This window comes from Diadema antillarum, unplaced genomic scaffold (genome assembly GCF_040938485.1).
Source record: "Diadema antillarum isolate AM-2024a unplaced genomic scaffold, OU_Dant_1.0 scf00000071, whole genome shotgun sequence".
Lineage (NCBI taxonomy): Eukaryota > Metazoa > Echinodermata > Echinoidea > Diadematoida > Diadematidae > Diadema > Diadema antillarum.
Window position 1 is genome coordinate 9077201 of NW_027270960.1, and position 21112 is coordinate 9098312.

Genomic DNA, 21112 nt, shown 5'->3' on the forward strand with positions numbered 1-21112 from the left:
GACAACTTTCATGAAAAGATGCCCTGGGTCTGTTTCATGAAAGTCTCATGAGAGACTTATTGCTCCTAAGACACAATTATGAGAGACTTCATGAAATGCATTTGACTTCTCTTTGAAAGTCTCTCAAAGCTACACATGAGCAACTCGGGCATTGCGAGATTTACATGTATGTCAAGACTTTTATGTGATGACTTCATGAAACAGATCCCAGTCGCTCCTCTACAGCAAAAGGGACCGACATCTCTCTCACCTGTACTGACGCTCCAAGGCTTTAAGTCTCTCTCTTCCTCCAGCACCGGTGGCTCGGCGCTTTGTCCGTTGAGGTAGGTGGGACCCCTGGCCTCCAAGAGCCTCTCAATGTCAATCCCGTTAGCACTGTTCTGCAGTTGGGTAGATCCATTTAGTCCCCCGGTCTTGAGGGCAAAGAGGTCCACAAACTTCTGGCCAGAGCCGTTGGCACAGGAGTCGGTTGCCAGTGGCAAGAGGCTGCATGAAAAGCAAAAGTAGACGTCATATGCACTTCTGTCCATCTTAGCTGTAAAGTTTGACGAGGTCTCAAGTGCTGAACAGCTCAGTTAATCATTTTGTTTACCTTTTTACTGATACAAGTTTTCAAGGCCTACAATCAGGTATATTGGAGCAAAATGTATTTTGATGCACAGAGTGTTGCATAACACTAACATCTCCATTTTGTGATTTAGAATATGATATTAACCTTTGGAAAAAAAGAACAAAATACTTGCTTGACAAGATTGCTAAACTATTTGCAACATACCACAAAATCTGCTTGATTTACCTGTGAGTAGCTCATATTACCTTTTCAAAATATCCTCTGTCTGCTCATGGGGATGTTGAAGACAGCTCTTAAATGCAGTCTTCCACAGGCGTTTCCCCCTTCTGAATTTCTCTCCTCTTTTCTCTGGACCGTCGTTTTCTATAGATGTAAAGGAGGAAGATAAAGAATTGTGAATACAAAAAAAAAATCACACAATAAACAAACCTACAAGCAAAATGCCTCCATCGAACACCAAAGAGGAGCATAAAAAACAAATCCTGTGAGTTCACATGATGAGTGGTTGCAATTTTGCAAGCTATATACATGGTAACAGCTCTCATTTGCATGATCTCTGAACACATCTTTTTTTTTCCCCCTGTGGCATTTCTATGAATTTTTAGCTCCAGGAATTTGTAGATGCAGTAGGAAAAAAAAAAGAATTTAAAATATTCTTTGAACACCTGTGGAGTTTCCAGGCTGCATTACATTTTTATCTTTATTGTAATAAAGCTAAATTTCACATCAAACCATGAACATGAATGGAGCATACAGACTGACTGCATAATGCCCCACTGCGGTATATAAAAGAACATTTGTTTGAGAGTACCCTGTAAGACAAATTGCAAATGAGTGTTACTACCAACCTCCAAACAGTAAAGTTACTGACCATTCAAAATATTGCCTATGTATTTGTTTCCTTCCTTGATTGTAGATAGTGAATCTATTCTTCACATCATGCAAACATGTTATGCTTGCAATAAAGGACGATTCATCTTTTACTACAATTTTAGCCCAGAGTAACTAAACAGGGCATTAAGCCATTACCTTTGCAAGTACCCTAAATTAGATAAAATGCAATGGTGGTAAAGTCCCCTGATTTGTCTATTATGCTATTCAACTACCAATGGGGAAAAAATACAAAGTGATTTATGTGATACACACTTCACATGGAAGATCTTGCACGATCATTCTTTAAACAAAGCAGTACCAGCAGTACCAATTTTAGGGTTCACTGGTGATACCAGGACGCTGTTGCACAACAGATGCAATCAACCATATGTCTGAAAGTCCAGCATAAGTCAGGTATCAGCTAATCAGAATTGAAAACTTATTAAAGACTTACGTTTGATTTTCTGACTCATGGTTGATATTAAAGGGGAATTAACCCACAAAATACATGTTGATTGACTGAATGGAGCAATATTAGTAGAATACATCGGTGGAAGTTTGAGGAAAATCGGACAATCCGTTTCAAAATTATGAATTTTTGAAGTTTAGGTGATGAGACCGCTGGATCAGGAGACTACTATGGACCATGACATCACATATGGACTACCATATAAAGAAAATATTAACAAAAATTAAACATTTTTCACTTTTCTAGCATAATGAAAGAGCACTAGACTTACCTCTTTCAGAAAGCAGGGGGAAAATATTACCCTTGACATATGTCAGTAACAAGTCTAGGGAATGTGTACTTTTCATATGAAATGATATTTTGTGGAATTTGCTTTATACTTTATTCATATCGTAGTACATATGTGATGTCATGATCTGCAGTAGTCTTCTGATCCAGCAGTCTCGTCACGAAATTTCAAAAATTCATATCTTTTGAATGGATTGTCTGATTTTCCACAAATTTTCACTGATGTGTTCTACTAATATTGCTGCATTCACTCAATCCACATGTATATTTGAGGTTAATTAGGTGATACGCTATCAGCGTATCACCTATTGTGTTTGCTAAAATCTTCCTTTATTTTTTTTATTCTTCTTTCTTTCTTTCTGTCGTCTATATCTCAACATGACGGAATTACATGAAATTTTCAGTCAACATATCTCATGACAATATCTAGCCACAATAACATTTTCATGACAATAACATATCTCTGACGTCATCTGGGCACCATTTTGTGATTTTCGGACAATGTCACGTGATCGAACATAACATCATAACGAAATGTCATTTCTGTATCTTTTTCGGTGAACATAAAGTTCAGGTCACGCTTGATCTCCCTTTTGTATGCTAATTACCCAGGACACCATGACGCGCGCGTATAAAATTTTAAAATGCTCAAAATGAATTCCGAAAGATTTCCGAACGATTTTGACCTATAACAAAGGAATGCACTGGCGTCAAAGTTGAAATTCCGCGTGCGCGTCTATGTGCAAATATAGTGAAAAAACATGTCTTTGTTTATTTCACCATAGCTCTTTAAATCGTGTTTTTATTGCATATTACAAAAGCATATGAATTGTAAATAACATTTCAAGTATCCATATTTCCATTAATTCCTTATGACGTCATCATATCGTCATCTAATATCAAAAAAGTGGAATCAATTTTTTTAAGGTACTGTTTCTGACATTCATTTGCTCGTATCTCTGTTGTTTTAGCTCAATATTATCCCAAATTCAGCTATGTTGTACTTTGAACATTTGCCTTTCGAGTCCATGTCATGGTTCTGAAATTTGATGACGTCATCATACTTTAAATTGTGATTAAAGGTAAAGACTCAAAATCTGACATGTTTACGTGTTATGTCTATGGGAGGTGATTTTTTTTTTAAACCATGCATTGACTTGACAATGTTTAAGCACCTTTACCTCGGCTGAATTTGCTCCATTTCCTCTGAAACTTAAGTATGTTGTAGCTGAGACAATCAGCTGCAGTAATTATGCATTTTATTTTCTCAAATCTCCTCATCAGGTTGACAATTTTGCAGCTTAAAGGGACTGTACAGTACTGGTTGAGACCTAATTTCAGGTTTTTAACATTTTTAGGTGAGATAATAAGAAATCTCATTCGAAATATGAAAGAGCGAGAAATTCAATGTTTATTTGATAAAAATTGGTTTTGAAATGGCTGAGATATCCAAAAAAGAGCGATTCTAATAAAGTGTGGGACCCACACTTTGTAACGATCGCTTTGTTTTACTTTGTTTTTGGATGTTTCAGTTATTACAAACCCGATTTTCATCAAATAAACTTTGAAATGCTCTTAAAATGGTATGCTCTGTGCTATATCATAAGTGTTTTCTGGTATCTTGCAAAAATTTAAAAGCCCAAATTCTCATCTCAACCAATACTGTACTATCCCTTTAAAACTGAAAATGAGAATGGAATGTGGACGAAACGATTCCTGATTCATCTTTGACATACAAGCTTACGTTCCTCATATTTTCTCGTCGAGACGCATGGCTGAGAGGTTAAAGGCGACGTCTCAGAGACGTGAGGTGCACACAAGCGGGTTCGAACCCCACAAGAGCACGAAACAAAATACTTATATCTTTTACTTTTTTTTTACACCTTTTTATTACACCTTCGTCCATGTAGAAATCACGTTTTCATGTAAACGCACCTATACGCACACACACACACACACACACACACACACAATATCCCTTTGTTTTGTGTTGGAGACCACATTGCTTATAGACTGCTGCAAAATTTTGCAGGCTGTGTTTGTCAAACTTATCATAGTATATAATGACGATGTACGATGAATAAGTTGTACTTTAAACAATTGTCTGTCAAGTCCATGTCATTGTTTTGTCATTTAATGACGTCATCACACTGCAAATTGTGATTAAAGGCAAGGTATCAAAATCAGTTGATTTTACATGTTATGTTTACAGGACGTATTTTTCCCCAGTTGCCAGAAATGGCTAACCGCCATCAGTCCTTACAAGGCCGCATTTCTGTCTAGCAATACAATACATGTTCACGCGGCCATGTTTGTTGAGTGGGCATTTACTTTTCCCCCTGTTATATCTGCACATTGTTTTTTGTCGTCTTACCATTTCCGTGGATGTTCCGTGGCCGAGTGGTTAAAGCAACAGTTTTGCATGCACGCATTTGAGGGATCGATGTTCGCAGGACACTTTTGTTTTTTATTATTGTTTAACTCTTTTCAGATAACGTTTCATATTCACATTCTTTTCGTTGTCGACCACGGATGACCGGTATCTAATATCAACCCAGCGTATCACCAACTCGTCTTCAGTGACGAGTTTCATATCTCGTTTCCCTTTACTTTTTGTCCAACAGGGTCTTGGTTTGTTTTCTGACATACCTTCAGCTGGGCTCTGCTCTCTTTTGATTAGCTCCTTAGCCCAGCCTTTCAGATAGCTGATGAACATGGCATCCTCAGATTCAGGTCCTTGGCGCTTGGCTAAGGTGTTGAGCTTCTCCACAATGCTGTTCACCAGCACAGGAACAAAGTCCAAGTTGATGGTGTTGCACAGGTAATGGAGCACGGGTGTCCACACAGCTAGGACTGGGCCAGGAATACCCTTTTCACCACTGAAGTTATCTGTGAAAGCAATGTTAGATTGACAAAGCTCCTTCACGGAGGGCCACATACATTGCGTATATATATGACTGACAGTTCTGGAACCTAATAAGTGCACATAACGACGAGACAAGATACTGTAAAAGCTGTCATTTCAATGTACAAATATATTTGAGAGATGTTGTTTTCGCAATTTGACGCTGAGGTTGTCGCAAGAGCACTAATATCTGTTTGCAATATTTTTGCATATTGTTAAATCCATGGTCTAACAGTGTTTTGCAAAGTTTGTGAAAATAACAGCTTTTACAGTATGAGATCCTGTCTAATCGACCTCCTGGGGCCAGAGAAGATGAGATGGTGAGTTGTGAGATCTTATTTTCTTGCCTTTTCAGGTCTGAGAAAGTCATTTATGATGCATTTTGTCAAATTGTAACAAAGACTGTTCACAAATGTACTAAATATCAACATAATTTATCATAAAAAAACAACTAAACAACTAATTAGAAATGTTACTATGGCAATGGGTACTGTTTCTGCCATATCACATGGTTCTCCCAATAGGTCTATAGTGCATCTTGACAATCTGAGAAAATGGTTTCACAAGATTGGCAAAAAAATTGAAATGACATATTTGAAAGTTTGGCATAACCTCAAATGTGTTGAGTGTTTGTAAACATCCTTGAACCAGGTTCCATTCGGATGGCTGAATTGTTTTACAGAGCAAGTAGTTACGAATTTGGGCATTTTCACTCGACCTTTGTCCCTTGCCCTTTGACCCCTGGCCCACTACTTCAAATAGTCACCAACTGGCAATATCAAATTTTCACAATTCTTTGAGCAATTTTCAAAATACAGGAAGAAATGTGATATTTTTAAATATTTATATTTGACCTTTCATCAAATGGCCCATATCTTTCCCAACAGTATCATTGTGCATTAATGAATGTACATACCTAGTTTAATTAAGGGTATGCACTGAATAATCTCCTAGGTATGGAGAACATAGTTGTAATTTCAGCATTGAATAGTAGAATTTCAGCATTTTAACCTGACTTTTTATCCTTGATCTTAGACCATGTGACCCCAAATTCCAACAAAAACCACTCTCTGGTGGTACATGCATAATAATAATAAGTTTCCTGTAGACACCTTGAGCCAATTCAGAGATATGGAGGGGGAAAAAAATTAACATTTTCACTTGACCTCTTACCTTTGACTCCAAGGCTAAAATTTTTTTCCTACAGAATCTTTATCTTGTAATACACGTAAAATCCAAACACTCAGTTTCATGGAAAAACCTTCAGACATTGCAGAGATACAGAGGAAAATAATTACTCTCTTTTTCTTAGACATACGACCTTGTGCATGTGCACACAAAAGTTGATAGGCACAGCTATGTCAACTCAAATGGCGCTCCGTAAGTTGCCCTGTCCACAAAATAGATTACAGACAGAAAGACGTACACAATGTGTAGGGATGGATGGACGGATGGATGGATGGATGGATGGACAACCCGGAACATAATGCCTCCAGGAAACTTAACACATCCAGCCAAATGTACACTGTGCATGTACAGAGGAAAATATAGTTCCACTGCACAGCTCAAAGGATAGTCAAAAGCACCCTCATCAATAATTGATACATACTATCAACCACTCCAAGCTTCTGTCTTTGTTCCGTGTTTGGTATGAGATAGCCATACGAGGACACCAGAAGGTAGGCAAGATATTCCCTGTAGAAAGGTAAATGTTGGCAGAAAAAGGTTCATACACGAGTGTCATTCTACTCAATCAAAGCAATCAAAATAAACTGCCAAAATGTTGAACTTTGTAGGTATCTGGTGATAGTGAAAAAATGAAATGCATATTACTAGTGGAAGGGGAAAGAGAAAACACACAAAGCGTACATTTGAGCGCTCTAAAGCGAACCAAAGAGAACTGAACTAAAGCGTACCGTACCGTACCATGCCAGTTTGGGAGCGTTCCATCGCTCTGTTGAGAAAGCGTACCTCACGAGTTATTTTTAGAAAATGTCACACATTTTTGTAGGAAGAATGTCATCCACCTGGCGCTTGAACTACTTACAGCTGTCCCAAACAGAGAGAATAATGTTCTTGCATTGTGACATATGCGCATGATATGCGCATGCTTTACAGCGAACTTTTGGTACACTTTTGGAGCACATCGGGAAGTGGCCCACTTTTGGCTCAGTACAGTACAGTATGGTACACTTGTAGGAGCATTCGAGCGTTCCTCTGGTGCGGGTAAGGTACGGTACAGTACGGTACGGTACGGTATGCTTTAGGAGAGCGCTCAATGCACCCATAGATAAAGTCTTCTGTGTACAACACATCATCCCAAGTGATGAGCATGATCTGCTGTACCCACAAAATTGTATGTCATTTCCTATGTCTTACAGGGCGCACTGCGGCAGAGTGAATACGACTTTTTGATTTTCAGTCTGAGGTCAAGTTCAAATCCCTTCAATGTGTTCAAGTGCCTACATCTTTGGACAAGATACTTTTACCTATCATGTCCCTCTGTGATCAACCGAGGTGTATAAATTGGTACCTGCCAATGCTATGTTAAATGGAAAAGTCCTCTGGTAGAGTAGTGGCAACACTGAAGAGGCTAGCTACCCTTGGTAAAAAAAGACCATATCATAATTACCGGTATTTGATATTCTTACGTCTTTTCTCTGAACCTTTCATACGTGAACCTGCATCACAAAACCAACAAAAAGTCGCCAGACATGGATTTTTAGTTTTGAGCAGATTCTGAAAGAGCAGACTTAAGTATAATGTAGAAGAAGACTTGCTCTTTCAGAAAATATACAAAACTCAAGACTGGCTGGGTTGACTCATTTTACCTATTTTCATTCCTCAAACAAAATCAATGCACACGACTTTTTGTTGGTTTTGTGATGCACGGTCACATATATGATCTTACTCTTTATAACCTCACACATCAAGAAAACCTGATTGTTAAACATAACAATCTTACATGGCAGCAGTTTGCCTGAGTTTCTTCTTCAGCTGTTGAAAGACTTGCTCCGGCTTCTCAGGCTCAGTAGCAGTCTCCATGTGCTCTCCATTTGGCACCTGGTATATGAACAAAGTGCAAACAGAAGGGGAGGCGAGTAAATCATTAGAAGAAACTCCTCAAAGACTCTGTGAAAGAAATTACATTTCAAGTTTGGAGATTAAAGACATTCTCTAGGCATCATGGATTCTGAGTAAGTCTTTGAAGAGAGCACACTACACTCCAGCAAAGGCACAGACAATCTAACGTTGAAGAACAAGAATCAGTTAAGAATTAACTTATAAATCGTATTTCAGAAAGAGCAAAGCAAAAATATTAAAATAAAAAATGTGGTCAAATCATCCCATAATCATCAGTTGTACACATTCATCCAACTGCCATGTTTGTCACACAAAAACCAAAACATACAAGTCAGTGTCAGATCCAGGGGGGAACGCATCGGGGGCACCCCTCTTTATTTTTTTAAAAACAAAAGAAATAGCAAGAAAAGAATGGGGAGGGGTGCATGCACTCCCCTTTAATTTTTGTATTTTGTAAAGGCACCCCCTCTTTACGAAATTCCTGGATCCGCCCTTGCAAGTCATACAGTACATCAACATCACATGCTAATTACTGTCTTCTCAACATAAGTATAACTTAGGCAAAACAGAAATACTACTAGATAATGATTGCACCAAATCCACCTTAAAGTGGTCGAGGTGCATAAACACAGAGCAAAATTACAATAAGGCAAAAACAAAAAAGTTTATAAATGTTTTGTGAAAAATGCTACAGTGTACCTACCGTTGAATATTTTGCCTCACAGTAACTTTTCACCGTGTCCATGATTTTCTCTGTGGATGTCAAAAGGTGGGAAAAAGACATACAAATTCAAGCTGTTAACTATTGCCCTTTTTTTTTTTGAGGGGGTGGGTAGGTGTGAGGGCTCGATGCTCATCCTTGCTCCAAGATGATGTCTTTGATGCCCCACAATTGTATGTCACTGACTTTAGTTGCAAGCCCCTCCTTCAGGGCCCAATGTATCTTCAAATGTCAAAAAGGTATCCACAATGTAATATATGTACAAGTTTGTATGTACTACACAAAATGTGATCACAATAGTACCGGTAAGCAAATAATCAACGTTGGTGAAGGTGATGGGACAAATTACCACTTCTGAGGCGATCTTGATGTAGCTATCTTTCCGAAGCGCAGCTGAGGAAAGATAGCGTATATATTCAGATCGCCGAGGAAGTGATAGTTTGTCTCATTGTCTGAAACTAAAAGTTGATTATTTGCTTTATATTCCACATCTAGGGTCCTATATATTCCAATTTTATTCCACATGTGAAACCGTTTCAGCTGTCTTTAGGTATCCTCAGGGCTTAGGCTATGTAGTTTACTTTAGACGTATGTGCGTAGATGACAAAACAACAAATTTGCTCCACGCCCTGCGCATGGCACCGAAATAAAAGTGCGTTCCACTGTGGTCTATCACTTGACCAAGGTCAAATGATAGACCACAGTGCAACGCATTTATTTTGCGACTACTCAAAATTGTAAGTTATATCATGCGTTAGGACTGTGTGGACTAAGAGATCAGCGAAACAAAATGACTATCATCACAGAGTGTAACAAACTTTTCTTCTCAGGTGATGTGATGGGCACAACTATGCTTTATCACGTGATCAACTCTTGACCAATCCTATAGCAAGATTCTTAGTATGTGGAATATAACTCACAATAGCTCTTGGCTAGGGAAAGCTTATGAAAACTCACTGGACAATTTCCAAATGAAATGGGGGGCATGGTGTCCATTTCTACATTGTATCATACATTTGTACTGGCGATATCACAGTCACGAATTTACCAACTTTATAACACTAACTTACCTCCATCACTTCTGGCCATTGAGAATAGGCTTTGTGGAGATTTCCTAATTTGGGGACTTTGGCTCAAATCCCACCCCTTGGGGCATTGTGCTTCTGGGTGTCCATTAGGCCATGGTGCTCATTCGTACAATTATATATTCTATAACCTATTATAAAATGGGTTCAAGAATGTAGCCAATTGGAAGCGGTGAAATGAGTCACGTGTGCGTGCATTATTTTCTTCAGGTATGCACTAAGAAGAGTCTCTCTTCCACCTCCCTGGCCTGACGTACGTCACAATGTTTTACACTAGCAGTGCGCACTCAATCAGTTGTTACAAGTGCGTCACGCGCTACTATACGCGCTGTCAATCCTGTAAACAACTTCTAGTTCGGGCTGCGGGCTGCCACAACAGCCGGCGGCCTTTCTTGTGCATAACAGTACGTGGCGTACGTATACTCTTATACGTACGTACAGTACTTATGTGCGGGATTTCCGAGTGCGACGTGCGTAAATGTTTGGGACGAACATCTTCGGACATCTTGACTTTTGAGCGAGTGCTACATGTAGCTGACTGGTATTGACCCACAAAGGTACGTGAATAATGCTGTTAGTTTTCGACCCATTTTATAAAACAAATGATGCACAGGATTATTTCGTGGCGTTAGTGAAGGTGCGGCGCGCTCGAGAGGCTGCGCCTCGTGCATGTCGCACCATTGTCAATACTCTCGAGCGCGCCGCACCTTCACTAACACACTCTATCCTGTGCATCATTAGTATACTAACGGGATGATACCAACAAAGTTTGGTGAAAATTTGCCATGGGGTTTTCAAGAAGAAACTAAAAATGCTAACAAGTCTATGGAAGACGGACAAAGCACGTTAGATGATGCACCTCAGCCTGTGGTAGAGGTGAGCTAACAGCAAATCCACAAATACCTATTAAATGTAGGATCCCTCATACTCACTCTTGGTGTTATTGTCCAGGTCACCTTCAGTGTAGCTATTCTCCATTGCCTCCATTTGTGGAAGCCAGAATTTTTCCTTAAGCCAGTTTAAGCAAAATCGCACCGCCCCTTCCACTCGCGCGGCATCAGGTTTTCTGTTGTGAGTACCCTCATGGCGGATATCCACGACCCATTTTGGAATCTCGATCTGAAATCACAGCATAGTGTACAATTAGATAGAATACTCTATTTAATTTACTCCTGGACATTCACAGTTTTGAAACAATACGAATAGGTTTTATGCCATCTGGTATAGTGCTTTTTGTCACCACCCAGCTCAAAACCCAGAAATAGTAGGCCAAAATGAATTTCCTCTTTTCTACAAAGTGTTATCTCCAAGATTTAAAATGATATACATCCTGTTAAAATTAGGCCATCCAATCCTTTTTGAAAAGTGATTAATGCTAAGAACTAAGCACTCATGCTTGGCTTTTGTTTCTTCTGCAAATTGTAAATTATGCCTTTAACATACAAATACACTATAGCATGTTTACATCCATCCTCAGTAGAAGTTTGCTTCAACTTGGCCAATATTTCTTCTTGTGTGAGGTTGACTTACGTGTAGGCTAGGTTGACTGTATTTCATCAACCATAAAAACAAGCAAACAATGACTGATTCCAGAAACTAAACAGTCATAATACACATATTAAAATTAATCTTGAATGCATCATAATTCTGGAAGTTGTTCCAAAATTTGCTCAACTGTCCAGACTTTGGGGTAACATGCTGTCATACAGCAGGCTGTAAGTACAATGCAAGGTGTGCTAGTGAACTTCATGTAAACATGATGCATTGCTCTCGATACATCCAAAGCTCCTGCTGAATTTCATTTCACACGATCATTTCCATGACTGTTACTGTACGAGCTGAAATTTTCGCGGTGGTTTTATTTTCGCGAATTTCGCGAATCGCCTTTGAACCGCGACAATAACAATATGCGAAAAATAACAACACGCGAAAACAAAAATGCCTGTAAGAGTTTAAGTAAGTTCAGTTAGACCCTTGCAACCGCGAAATTAACAACATGCGAAAATGTCCTCCAAGCAGCAATTCGCGAAAATATCTGTACGCGAAAATTTCAGCTCGTAGACTATAGGGTGCACTTTAATTCTCATGGATGAATTTTGTCATGTCCATTTATTGAAAACTTGTACTTACATAAAAGATATATATCATACAAAGTTCATAGCTACACAAATATCTGGTAGGGAAAAAAAGTGTCCAGTTAAAAGGATTCTCATCTAAGTGAGGGCATAATAGCGATGTGGTTTGGAAAAGTTGCTACTGTTCTGTTATATTCAAACGGCGATCCAGTCTATCTGGGTTCAGACTTAAAGGCGGCGACTGCGTATTATACTTACCTCTTCTGCCAGCTCATGTACTTTTAATGATTTTAGACCCTTCTGCAGTGGTTCTGTATGGATGTTCACCATCCTATGAAATAAAGACATCAAATGATGATGAATAGAGGCACATATCAGCAAACACACAAACAAACAGGACAAATCTCTTCTTCTCTGTAAAGAGAGGGTGAGGATCTACTGTATACCCTACATAATTAGCATGTCTAATATTTTGCAAAACACGATCAGGTCTTTCTGACAATTTTGCCAGTGGTTAATTTCGTGATTGAACATCACTGAACAGAGAAATGCATGACGGCACGTCACATTCATATTGAGAACAGAGTTAATATTGTTGCAGGTTTTCAAATTTGAGAATAGAAACTGACTTGTGAAATTCGCAAAAATAAAAGCCTCTCAAAATATTTGGCATATACAGTATACAAATGACGCACAGGTCTGAGTGCGTCAGTCGGAATTGTGTGCATAAGGTAACTATGGAATGCTTGACCCACGAGGCGAAGCCGAGTGGGTTTAGGCTAAATTCCATAGTTACCGCATGCACACTATATTCCGACTGACGCACGAAAAGACATGTGCGTCATCTGATTTATAGAATGGGTAATTTTCTTGTCAAAAACCCATTTTTCTATCGTGTTACCCGATGACAAAATTACTGGATGCATTTCCTTTTGGCTTGCCGTAAACGAGCATGCATCAGTTTTTACTCGACGCACGGCCAGCCATGCATCAGTATTTACTGGACGCATGGCCAACCTGAGTGCGCGAACGCTTGCTTAGTGCGCAAACCTTTGTTACAAGTACGCGTACTCTTGCTACAAGTGCGCGATAACATGTTTACCACTGTGACTCAGCGTACGTAGCGTGCGGCCAGTAAAAATCAACACATAGCTCTCGACCAATCAGATCGCAGGATTCTCGCTACCCATTCTATAATACCTGAAAACATATTGGTGCACATAACTGTACATATGCAAACAAATTCACAGAGATGGATCTGTTTGTAAATGTTGGCAAATTTCAACATCAAGTGGGGGGTCTGTGAAACGGCCATCACCACATTGTAATTAAATCATCACATTTATCACAGTCAAAACTGGACTGTTTACAAGATGCTTGGAATTTGAATCTCTGCTAGCACTGTGCATCAAGTTCCCTACTGGTTCAAACCTTAAATTTAATGATCCTGTACCTTTTTTTTTTCAACTGACCCTGACAATGTAATTTTTTAAAATTTTACCTGTCATGTTGGACCTGTAAATCTAGCAATCCCTGAAAAATTGCTGGCATGACAGTGATTTTTATTGGTCTGGGAATGTTGGACCAGTGCCAGTGTGCAGCGTTGTGTTAGTACTATCAATCGATTATCATAATCAGAGGATGTAGAAGAAGATGCAGAAGATGAAGAAGAATATAATCAATGTGTTGTTTATACAACACTGCGTAGAATATATCACAGAATGTGAAGTCATGAAATGTTGAGAAGAGTCTGCATCCAATAATAACATTACCTGATGATGGCTAGTGTGCTTTCTGACCGAACAGTTTCGGGACGGCCTGCCAGCCGTGCATCCACAAGATCTCTGGTGCTTTCGATTGCTATGGGCAGCTTGTTATTCCTGAATTAAAAAAGAAAAAAAAAAGAGAAAACAACAAGGGTAACTACATGCTACAAATGAACCATAGCATTTTTTTTTTTATTATTATTTTAAAACCTGTTACCATACAACAACAACAAAATTGTAAAAAAAAAAAAATGAGTACATTCCATGTTAGTTGCTACTACAATACAACCACATACAACTGGTACATATTAATAATATACATTTGTGCACAAAACACAATGTGCATACAAAGATATTTTTGTTATTTTATAATTACAGGGCTTGACCGCAGTGGTCCTGGTGCCATTGGCCACCTAAAAATTGTGCTGGTCCACCTGAAATTGCTGACCTGGGCCCCGTTTTATCAAAAGATAAAATCGATTTTAAATTTCTTTACCACACAAGCTGCCATAGACTTGCAGTTAAAATCAACTATATAATCAATTTTAACTCTTCATAAAACAGGGCCCAGCTGGCCACCCAACATCCAATATGAATTGCATGCGTTGTTAACATGTACGTTGCACAACCGATTGCCTTCCGTTTGGCCATGCAAGAGGTGAGCTCGCACGGCCGTATGTAGGGCAATCGCTTGTGCCACCTACAGCTGTACATTGTACATTGTACATGTGAACAACACGACGCATGCAACTCATTTTTTTTTTGGGCGGAGACTTATTTAGTACTTGCAAACTAACTTTCAGACTAGTTAACTGTATTTGGAAGGGAAGAAAGTGATTTGATATTGACGCACTTTGCACGAGTATACTTTGCTGAGCTCGAGTGTGAGATTGATGAGAGTTGACCATACACACAACACACATGATATCACAATTGAAGCGACAATCAGACGCTCACCATTTAAACAAACAAACAAATACAATTTGGTACCTGGTAGCACTGTCTGTGTTAGAGTAGACAGAAAGAGCTGTCTGTCTGGAGGAGTCTTTTATTTTTTTGATGTTATCGCTCGCCTCCATAGACATGAAGCCAGACGCAGTCTCCGCGGAACATATCCCCGATGACCAGATACAGACCGATCTTTCGGTCAATGTCTGACCAAGCCGAAAGATTGGTCTGATCTTGTCGTCGCGTCGGGGATATGTTCCGTGGAGACTAACTGCAAAACACAGCCCGAACGCTGAATGCGAATACAGTATAACCAAGGAGGTTTAAAAGATGGAGTTCCAACTGGCTGTAATTATTTAAACAGCAGTCAGCTTTCTATTGATGCACAAAAGAATTCCACACGTGCATTTGTGCCTTTGATGATCAGGGTTCGATGCAGCCATCTTTCTGAGCAATCTAAAGATTCTTTTTGAAGGCTAACATAACGTCAGCGGATATATTTTACTCGTTTATTTATTAAATGAAATGATGATGCACTTAATGATAAAGCATATCAAACAAAGATAAATCCGTCCAGAAATATGTGCAAAAGTGTACTGTAAAAGTGGAAGTTTTCATGGTGTTTAAATTTATGCGCATTTCGTGCAACCCAAAACTAGCGCAAAAATAATAGCACATGAATATTTTTGCTTGCCATATGTTCCAGTAGTCGATGTCTTGATTCCGCGGAATTAAAAAACACTCGACACTTTTCTTACTCTGATGAGCGCGAAAAATTAGTCCCGCAAAAATATCCATTTTTATGGTAAATCTGAGCTGTGCATGTCGTGAAACTATCTAAAACTGTATTTTCACTGGAAAGCCGATTCTAACATCTTTCCGATCACTTCCGACAAATGAAACTGATATATGGTATAATCTAAAAGTTATTCTTTTATTCATATATATGTTAGATTAGTGTAAAGTCATGTAAAGTCAAGTAAAGCAAGTGACCCAATGTTCCACATCATAAGCAGCGGAAGCAAAATAACGTGCATGATCCAAACGCTTGCGCTGTAACCATGGTTCGACCGCCTGTACTCATTGTTCGACCCCATATGTCCGTGCTTCCACATTCGCGACGTACCGCGCCGTGCGCTCGTTCTGCCTATGTGAATGTATTAGTGCGCGTGCTACGCACAGGCGAAACTGTATACAGTGTACATAGTACACGCACTACGAGAGCGCGGTACTCCATGAACTCCACGCTGTGCGAGAGATTCAACGCATTCACAACACGTTGCGATTGAACCCTGGTGATACAGCAAATTCTGGCATGGGTGGCATGCAAAATATAAATATCGGGTAAACGCTAAAGTTATCTCAGAAACGGCTACCATCATGCCTATAAGTGTATACGCTGTACAGATTCAATGCAGATAAACCGGCTAGTGACTTCGAAACTTGGAATGAAACGAGTCTATCAGGGATGCCAAGTTCAAAAAATTTTTATGAGTGAGATGCATGACTCGGCATCTCGGCGCGCGAATGTGAGCACGAGTGAGGGTGTGGGGAGGGGTTTTCTCCCCTCCCACGGCCCGTTAGGAAGCTTTTTCAATTTTTAGCTCTTAATGGTGCGATCAGGTGCATACTTATTAAGTGACTATATTTTTCACTTATTTTGAAAGACAAAAGGGAAATATATACCTTCAATTGTAACTATCTTAATCCTTTGAGCTATGCTCATTATTATAGGCCAAAGTTGCAGACATCACCCAATGCGTGAGAATAATGGGCGCCATGCGTGAGATCGTGAGACGGACCCTAAACGCTTGAGTCTCACGCAGAATGCGTGAGACTTGGTAGCTCTGGTCTATAGACCTATGTATTGCTATGCAACTTTACTTATCCGTTACTTACCCATTGAACTGCTTATGCGAGTTGACCCGGGAGGGTCTTGACAATGATTTCGGGGGTCCGGCAACGTGGTCCACTGTTGTGCTCTTTGGAACACGTGTGAAGATAGTTGCATAGTTTGAATTTCGCACTTGATACATGCCACTCTTTATTCATGAATTTCAGTGAATATTTATTTGTAAGAGTGGTCTATTCATGGAACCCTGAAGAATCAAGGGCTACTTGCTTTAATTTTGATTTTTATTTCATCAATTTTTGCACAATTTTTATTCACACTTCCACATGTCTGTACCTGTAATGTATGCGTACCACTCATGTTTTATGAGAAGGGACAGCGAAAAGTAATTACCATCATAAAGACATATATCTTCCTCTGAGAGTGACTTGTCATTGATGCAATGACACATGAACCAATTCATTGTCTTCCCGTCTGTGGGGCAGCTTCAGTTTAGCACATACCGGGTATGCCTGGTATACCTGGGATCAAAGGGAATAAGACTGTTGTTACTCCATCTCTTGAACCTCCTTGACCTTGGCAACTGGAGACCTTGGTATACTGTGTACAAGGAGCGCCCCGGGGCCGGGGCCAGGGGTAACACTGAACAGGTTAAGCGGAAACTCGACTCTAACAATTATCATATTTACGTCTAAACTCCTCCGGACAGATTTTCTATCTGTCTCTGATTAACAGACAGCTTTCTGTGAGCCAAGTGCTGTAAAGTACACCTAAAACTTTTAACAGTAACAATGTTATTGTCAGGTCCTAAATATTACAAAGTCATTTCACTTATTTGTGGCGGCTGGAGCTACATTGTCATTGTATAAATTACAACCCAAAAGAATTGGGATTGTTGTTGTTGTTATTTTAGATTTAAGGCGTGTGTATCATTCATTTAAGGATATTTACGCCTAATGCCTACTGAAATTCATACAATTATCTTTTTTATTATCATTATCATCATTTAACACAAATTCATATTATTCTGTAACCGCAGCAGCAACCCCAATACGTGTTACTATGTTACAGCGCCCTGCGCCGGGGTTAATTATTCTGCTGCATTATTGCCGCAATTGTGGAGATTCTATAAACATCGACTGTCATCACCCATCATTGGTCGTTTTTGTATATTTTCTGGCCAGCCCGGTTCGTCGATCTGAACAGGCTTCTCAGCTTGCGCATGCGCGCGTGCAAGCCTAGGCCACTCCAATACCGGCCAAGACTTGGATGATGTCTGTAAAATGTGAATGTCTCCTTTTCCGGTTGAATCAATGAAACCAAAAACAAAATATAACACACTGCAATTCCGAAACCATTGTAACATAAAATCAAGGCAGACATTCTGGGCTTCTGGTGAGGTGCAAATAATCATAATATACTTCTTACGTACTTTTTTTGTTTTACATACATACATACATATACATACGTGCACTTACATATAAAATACATACATGTACGTACATAATTTCATCTAACTGCTCTAACATAATTTCATTTAACTGATTAGGCTAACTGCGACTAGATCTAGCCTCAATGCAATGCTCCCACACAGTAAACTGTGTTGAGGAGCGCCCCGTGGCTAGGATTAGGCTAGCCCGGAGACCGCGCGGTGGCGATTGTCGCAGTTACTGGACATGGATTAGGCTATTACACTCTGAACTAAACAGTAATACAGGGGAAACTCGGTATAACGAACACTGCTATAACGAGATATCGGTTATTACGAGGAAATTTTCCCGGTCCCAAACTTCCTTCCACACAAGTCTATGTAAAATGTTACTCTTATAGCGAGATCAGCTATAACGAAATAACTGCTATAACAAGATAAATTTTGTGATTTCCAAACAAAGAAAAACATAGCCAATCAAACCTGTTATAGCAAGGTGAAGCAAAATGTCTTCGGGTAAAGCTTACTTCGTCTGTGCTATCATGTTCCGAGATTGTAAAGCTCGATGCACCAAAAACTGTCTTGTACACACATATTTTCTTCAGTTCACTCTACAGCTTGCTAGCACCGCATGTGGTATGTGTATGTGTGTGTGTGCGCGCACTGATATCACATGCAGAAAATGTGGTGGGCCAGACGGCCGTATACATGATCGACATCATCATGACGTTTAGCAAGTGTGAGGCAATCTGATGCGGTGATTGGCTTTCTACATAGGGAATTCCCCATCTTCACACACACATGTATACACACACAGCATTGTGCAGACCATTATTATTCAAGCTTTCCACACACAACACACACCCATACCATAACCACATACCAATCCACAGACGATCTTCATTCACACAAAATCGCAAGCTATATAGATTTACAAATTCAAACATCTACAGTTAATAAGAAAAACATTCTTGATATCGGATTTCATTGGCCAAAAAACATCTTCTTACCCATAAAGGTGAGTAATTACCTCACACACATTACCAAGTTATCAGTATTGATTGAAAGATGAGGGGTAGTCCCACATGTGCAAATTAATGTCATTATGTTGTGCTTTCTTTTATGCCTACTGATATAACGAGATATCGGCTATAACGAGGAAAACGACTCGGTCCCGACCATCTCGTTATATCGAGTTTCCACTGTAGAGGTTCTATACACAGCCCAGTCACTGTATACTATCGTTACTGGTGGTGGGGAAATTACAGAATACCGGTTTTGCGTCATATTGGTGCGTGTCAGAGCCGCCGGAGGCGGAATAATAGCACAGCGTCTGGCCTGGTCAGGTTTAGGCCTAACATGTTAACCAAATTGTTATAAAATGGGTTCAAGAATGTAGCCAATTGGAAGCGCTGTAATGAGTCACGTGTGCGTGCATTAATTTCTCACTAACATGCACGGCCTGACGTCACAATGTTTACACTAGCACTGCAGTGCGCACTCAATCAGTTGTTACAAGTGCGTCGCGCGCTACTATACGTGCTGTCAATCCTGTAAACAACTTCTAGTTCGGGCTGCCGGCCGGCCTTTCTTGTGCATTATATGTGGTGTACGTATACTCTTATACGTACAGTACATATGTGCAGGATTTCCAAGTGCGACGTGCGTAAATGTTTGGGATGAACATCTTCGGACATCTTGACTTTTTGACTTGAGCGAGTGCTATGTTGTACATGTAGCTGACTGGTATTGACCCACAAAGGTACATGAAAAATGCTGTTAGTTTTCGACCCATTTTATAAAACAAATGATGCACAGGATTATTTCGTGGCGTTAGTGCTAGTGGAGATGCAGCTCACTCTCGGGTATTCACAATGTAACCTTAGTGCAACATGCACTCGGCTTCGCCTCGAGCATGTTTCACAATTATAAATACCCTCGAGTGTGCTACATCCCCACTAACGCACTCTATCTTGTGCATCATTTGTATACTAAACACTACTCCCACAGGCACAGAGTACAGTCTGAAGCACCACACCACAAACCCTCATCCAGTTGCTGAACAGGCTTTGATGAGAAGCACCATAGTCATAGAACTAGCAGTAACTAGGTCTAGATCTAGTACAGTACCGTGGTAACACACTACGGAGGGTACGGTATACACCGCTCACTCACCGCGCAACCCACACTTGTATCCTTTCAAGAGCTTGTTTTTGTCTTGATGCATCGTCAGAAAAGAGCGCGTCAAATATTTGGCAAAACTCATCACGATCCTTCCAAGGGAAAATAGCTTGTTTGGACATATTAACTGATATGTGTGTTCTTTAACTGGATGTGTATCGAGGTTGCTACCAGCAGCTGAATTTAACGATCAACACAACGTCACATAACGGTCGGATCGGAACAACGGGAATGCTACAGCGGTTGTGGTGGTACGTGGTGGCTGTAGTATGTTTACTATGCATGCTATGCTGCGCCCACGTGTTTTTGTTGCAGTGTACTACAGTAGTACTGTGTGCACGCAGCTTACAGGCGCACACACCAATACAACAAAGATCGTACTAGTATGGAACGCCATATGTTGCAAAAGTCGGGGAAACCACTGATCGGGGGTTTTAAACCACTGATCAGAGGTTTTTCTTTGCTCGTGCAAAGTAAAAACTACTGATCAGAGGTTTCCAACTCTGCACGAGCAAAGAAAAACTTCTGATTAGTAGTTTCAACTCTGCACGCGCAGCTCAAAACCACTAATCAGTAGTTTCAAACCTCTGATCAGTAGTTTTAACTCTGCACGCACAGCTCGAAACAACTGATCAGTAGTTTTAACTCTGCACGCACAGCCCAAAACCCCTGATCAGTAGTTTTAACTCTGCACGCGCAGCTCGAAACCACTGATCAGTAGTTTTAAACCTCTGATCAGTAGTTTTAACTCTGCACGCACAGCTCGAAACAACTGATCAGTAGTTTTAACTCTGCACGCACAGCCCAAAAACCCCTGATCAGTAGTTTTAACTCTGCACGCACAGCTCGAAACCAATGTTCAGTA

At 39.9% G+C, this 21112-nt stretch overlaps 1 protein-coding gene across 1 annotated transcript; it reads right to left on the reverse strand.

The window, feature by feature from the left end:
• Positions 1-1784: 1784 nt before the first annotated feature.
• Positions 1785-20369, reverse strand: LOC139717062 (uncharacterized). The gene is made up of 9 exons (XM_071628571.1): positions 20242-20369; positions 13844-13951; positions 12330-12402; positions 10929-11115; positions 8894-8943; positions 8072-8169; positions 6716-6801; positions 4851-5090; positions 1785-1804 (listed from the first exon to the last, which is right to left on the reverse strand). Exons 1-9 carry the CDS (start codon positions 20367-20369, stop codon positions 1785-1787), a joined length of 990 nt encoding a protein of 329 aa, XP_071484672.1.
• Between the last annotated feature and the right edge of the window lie 743 nt (positions 20370-21112).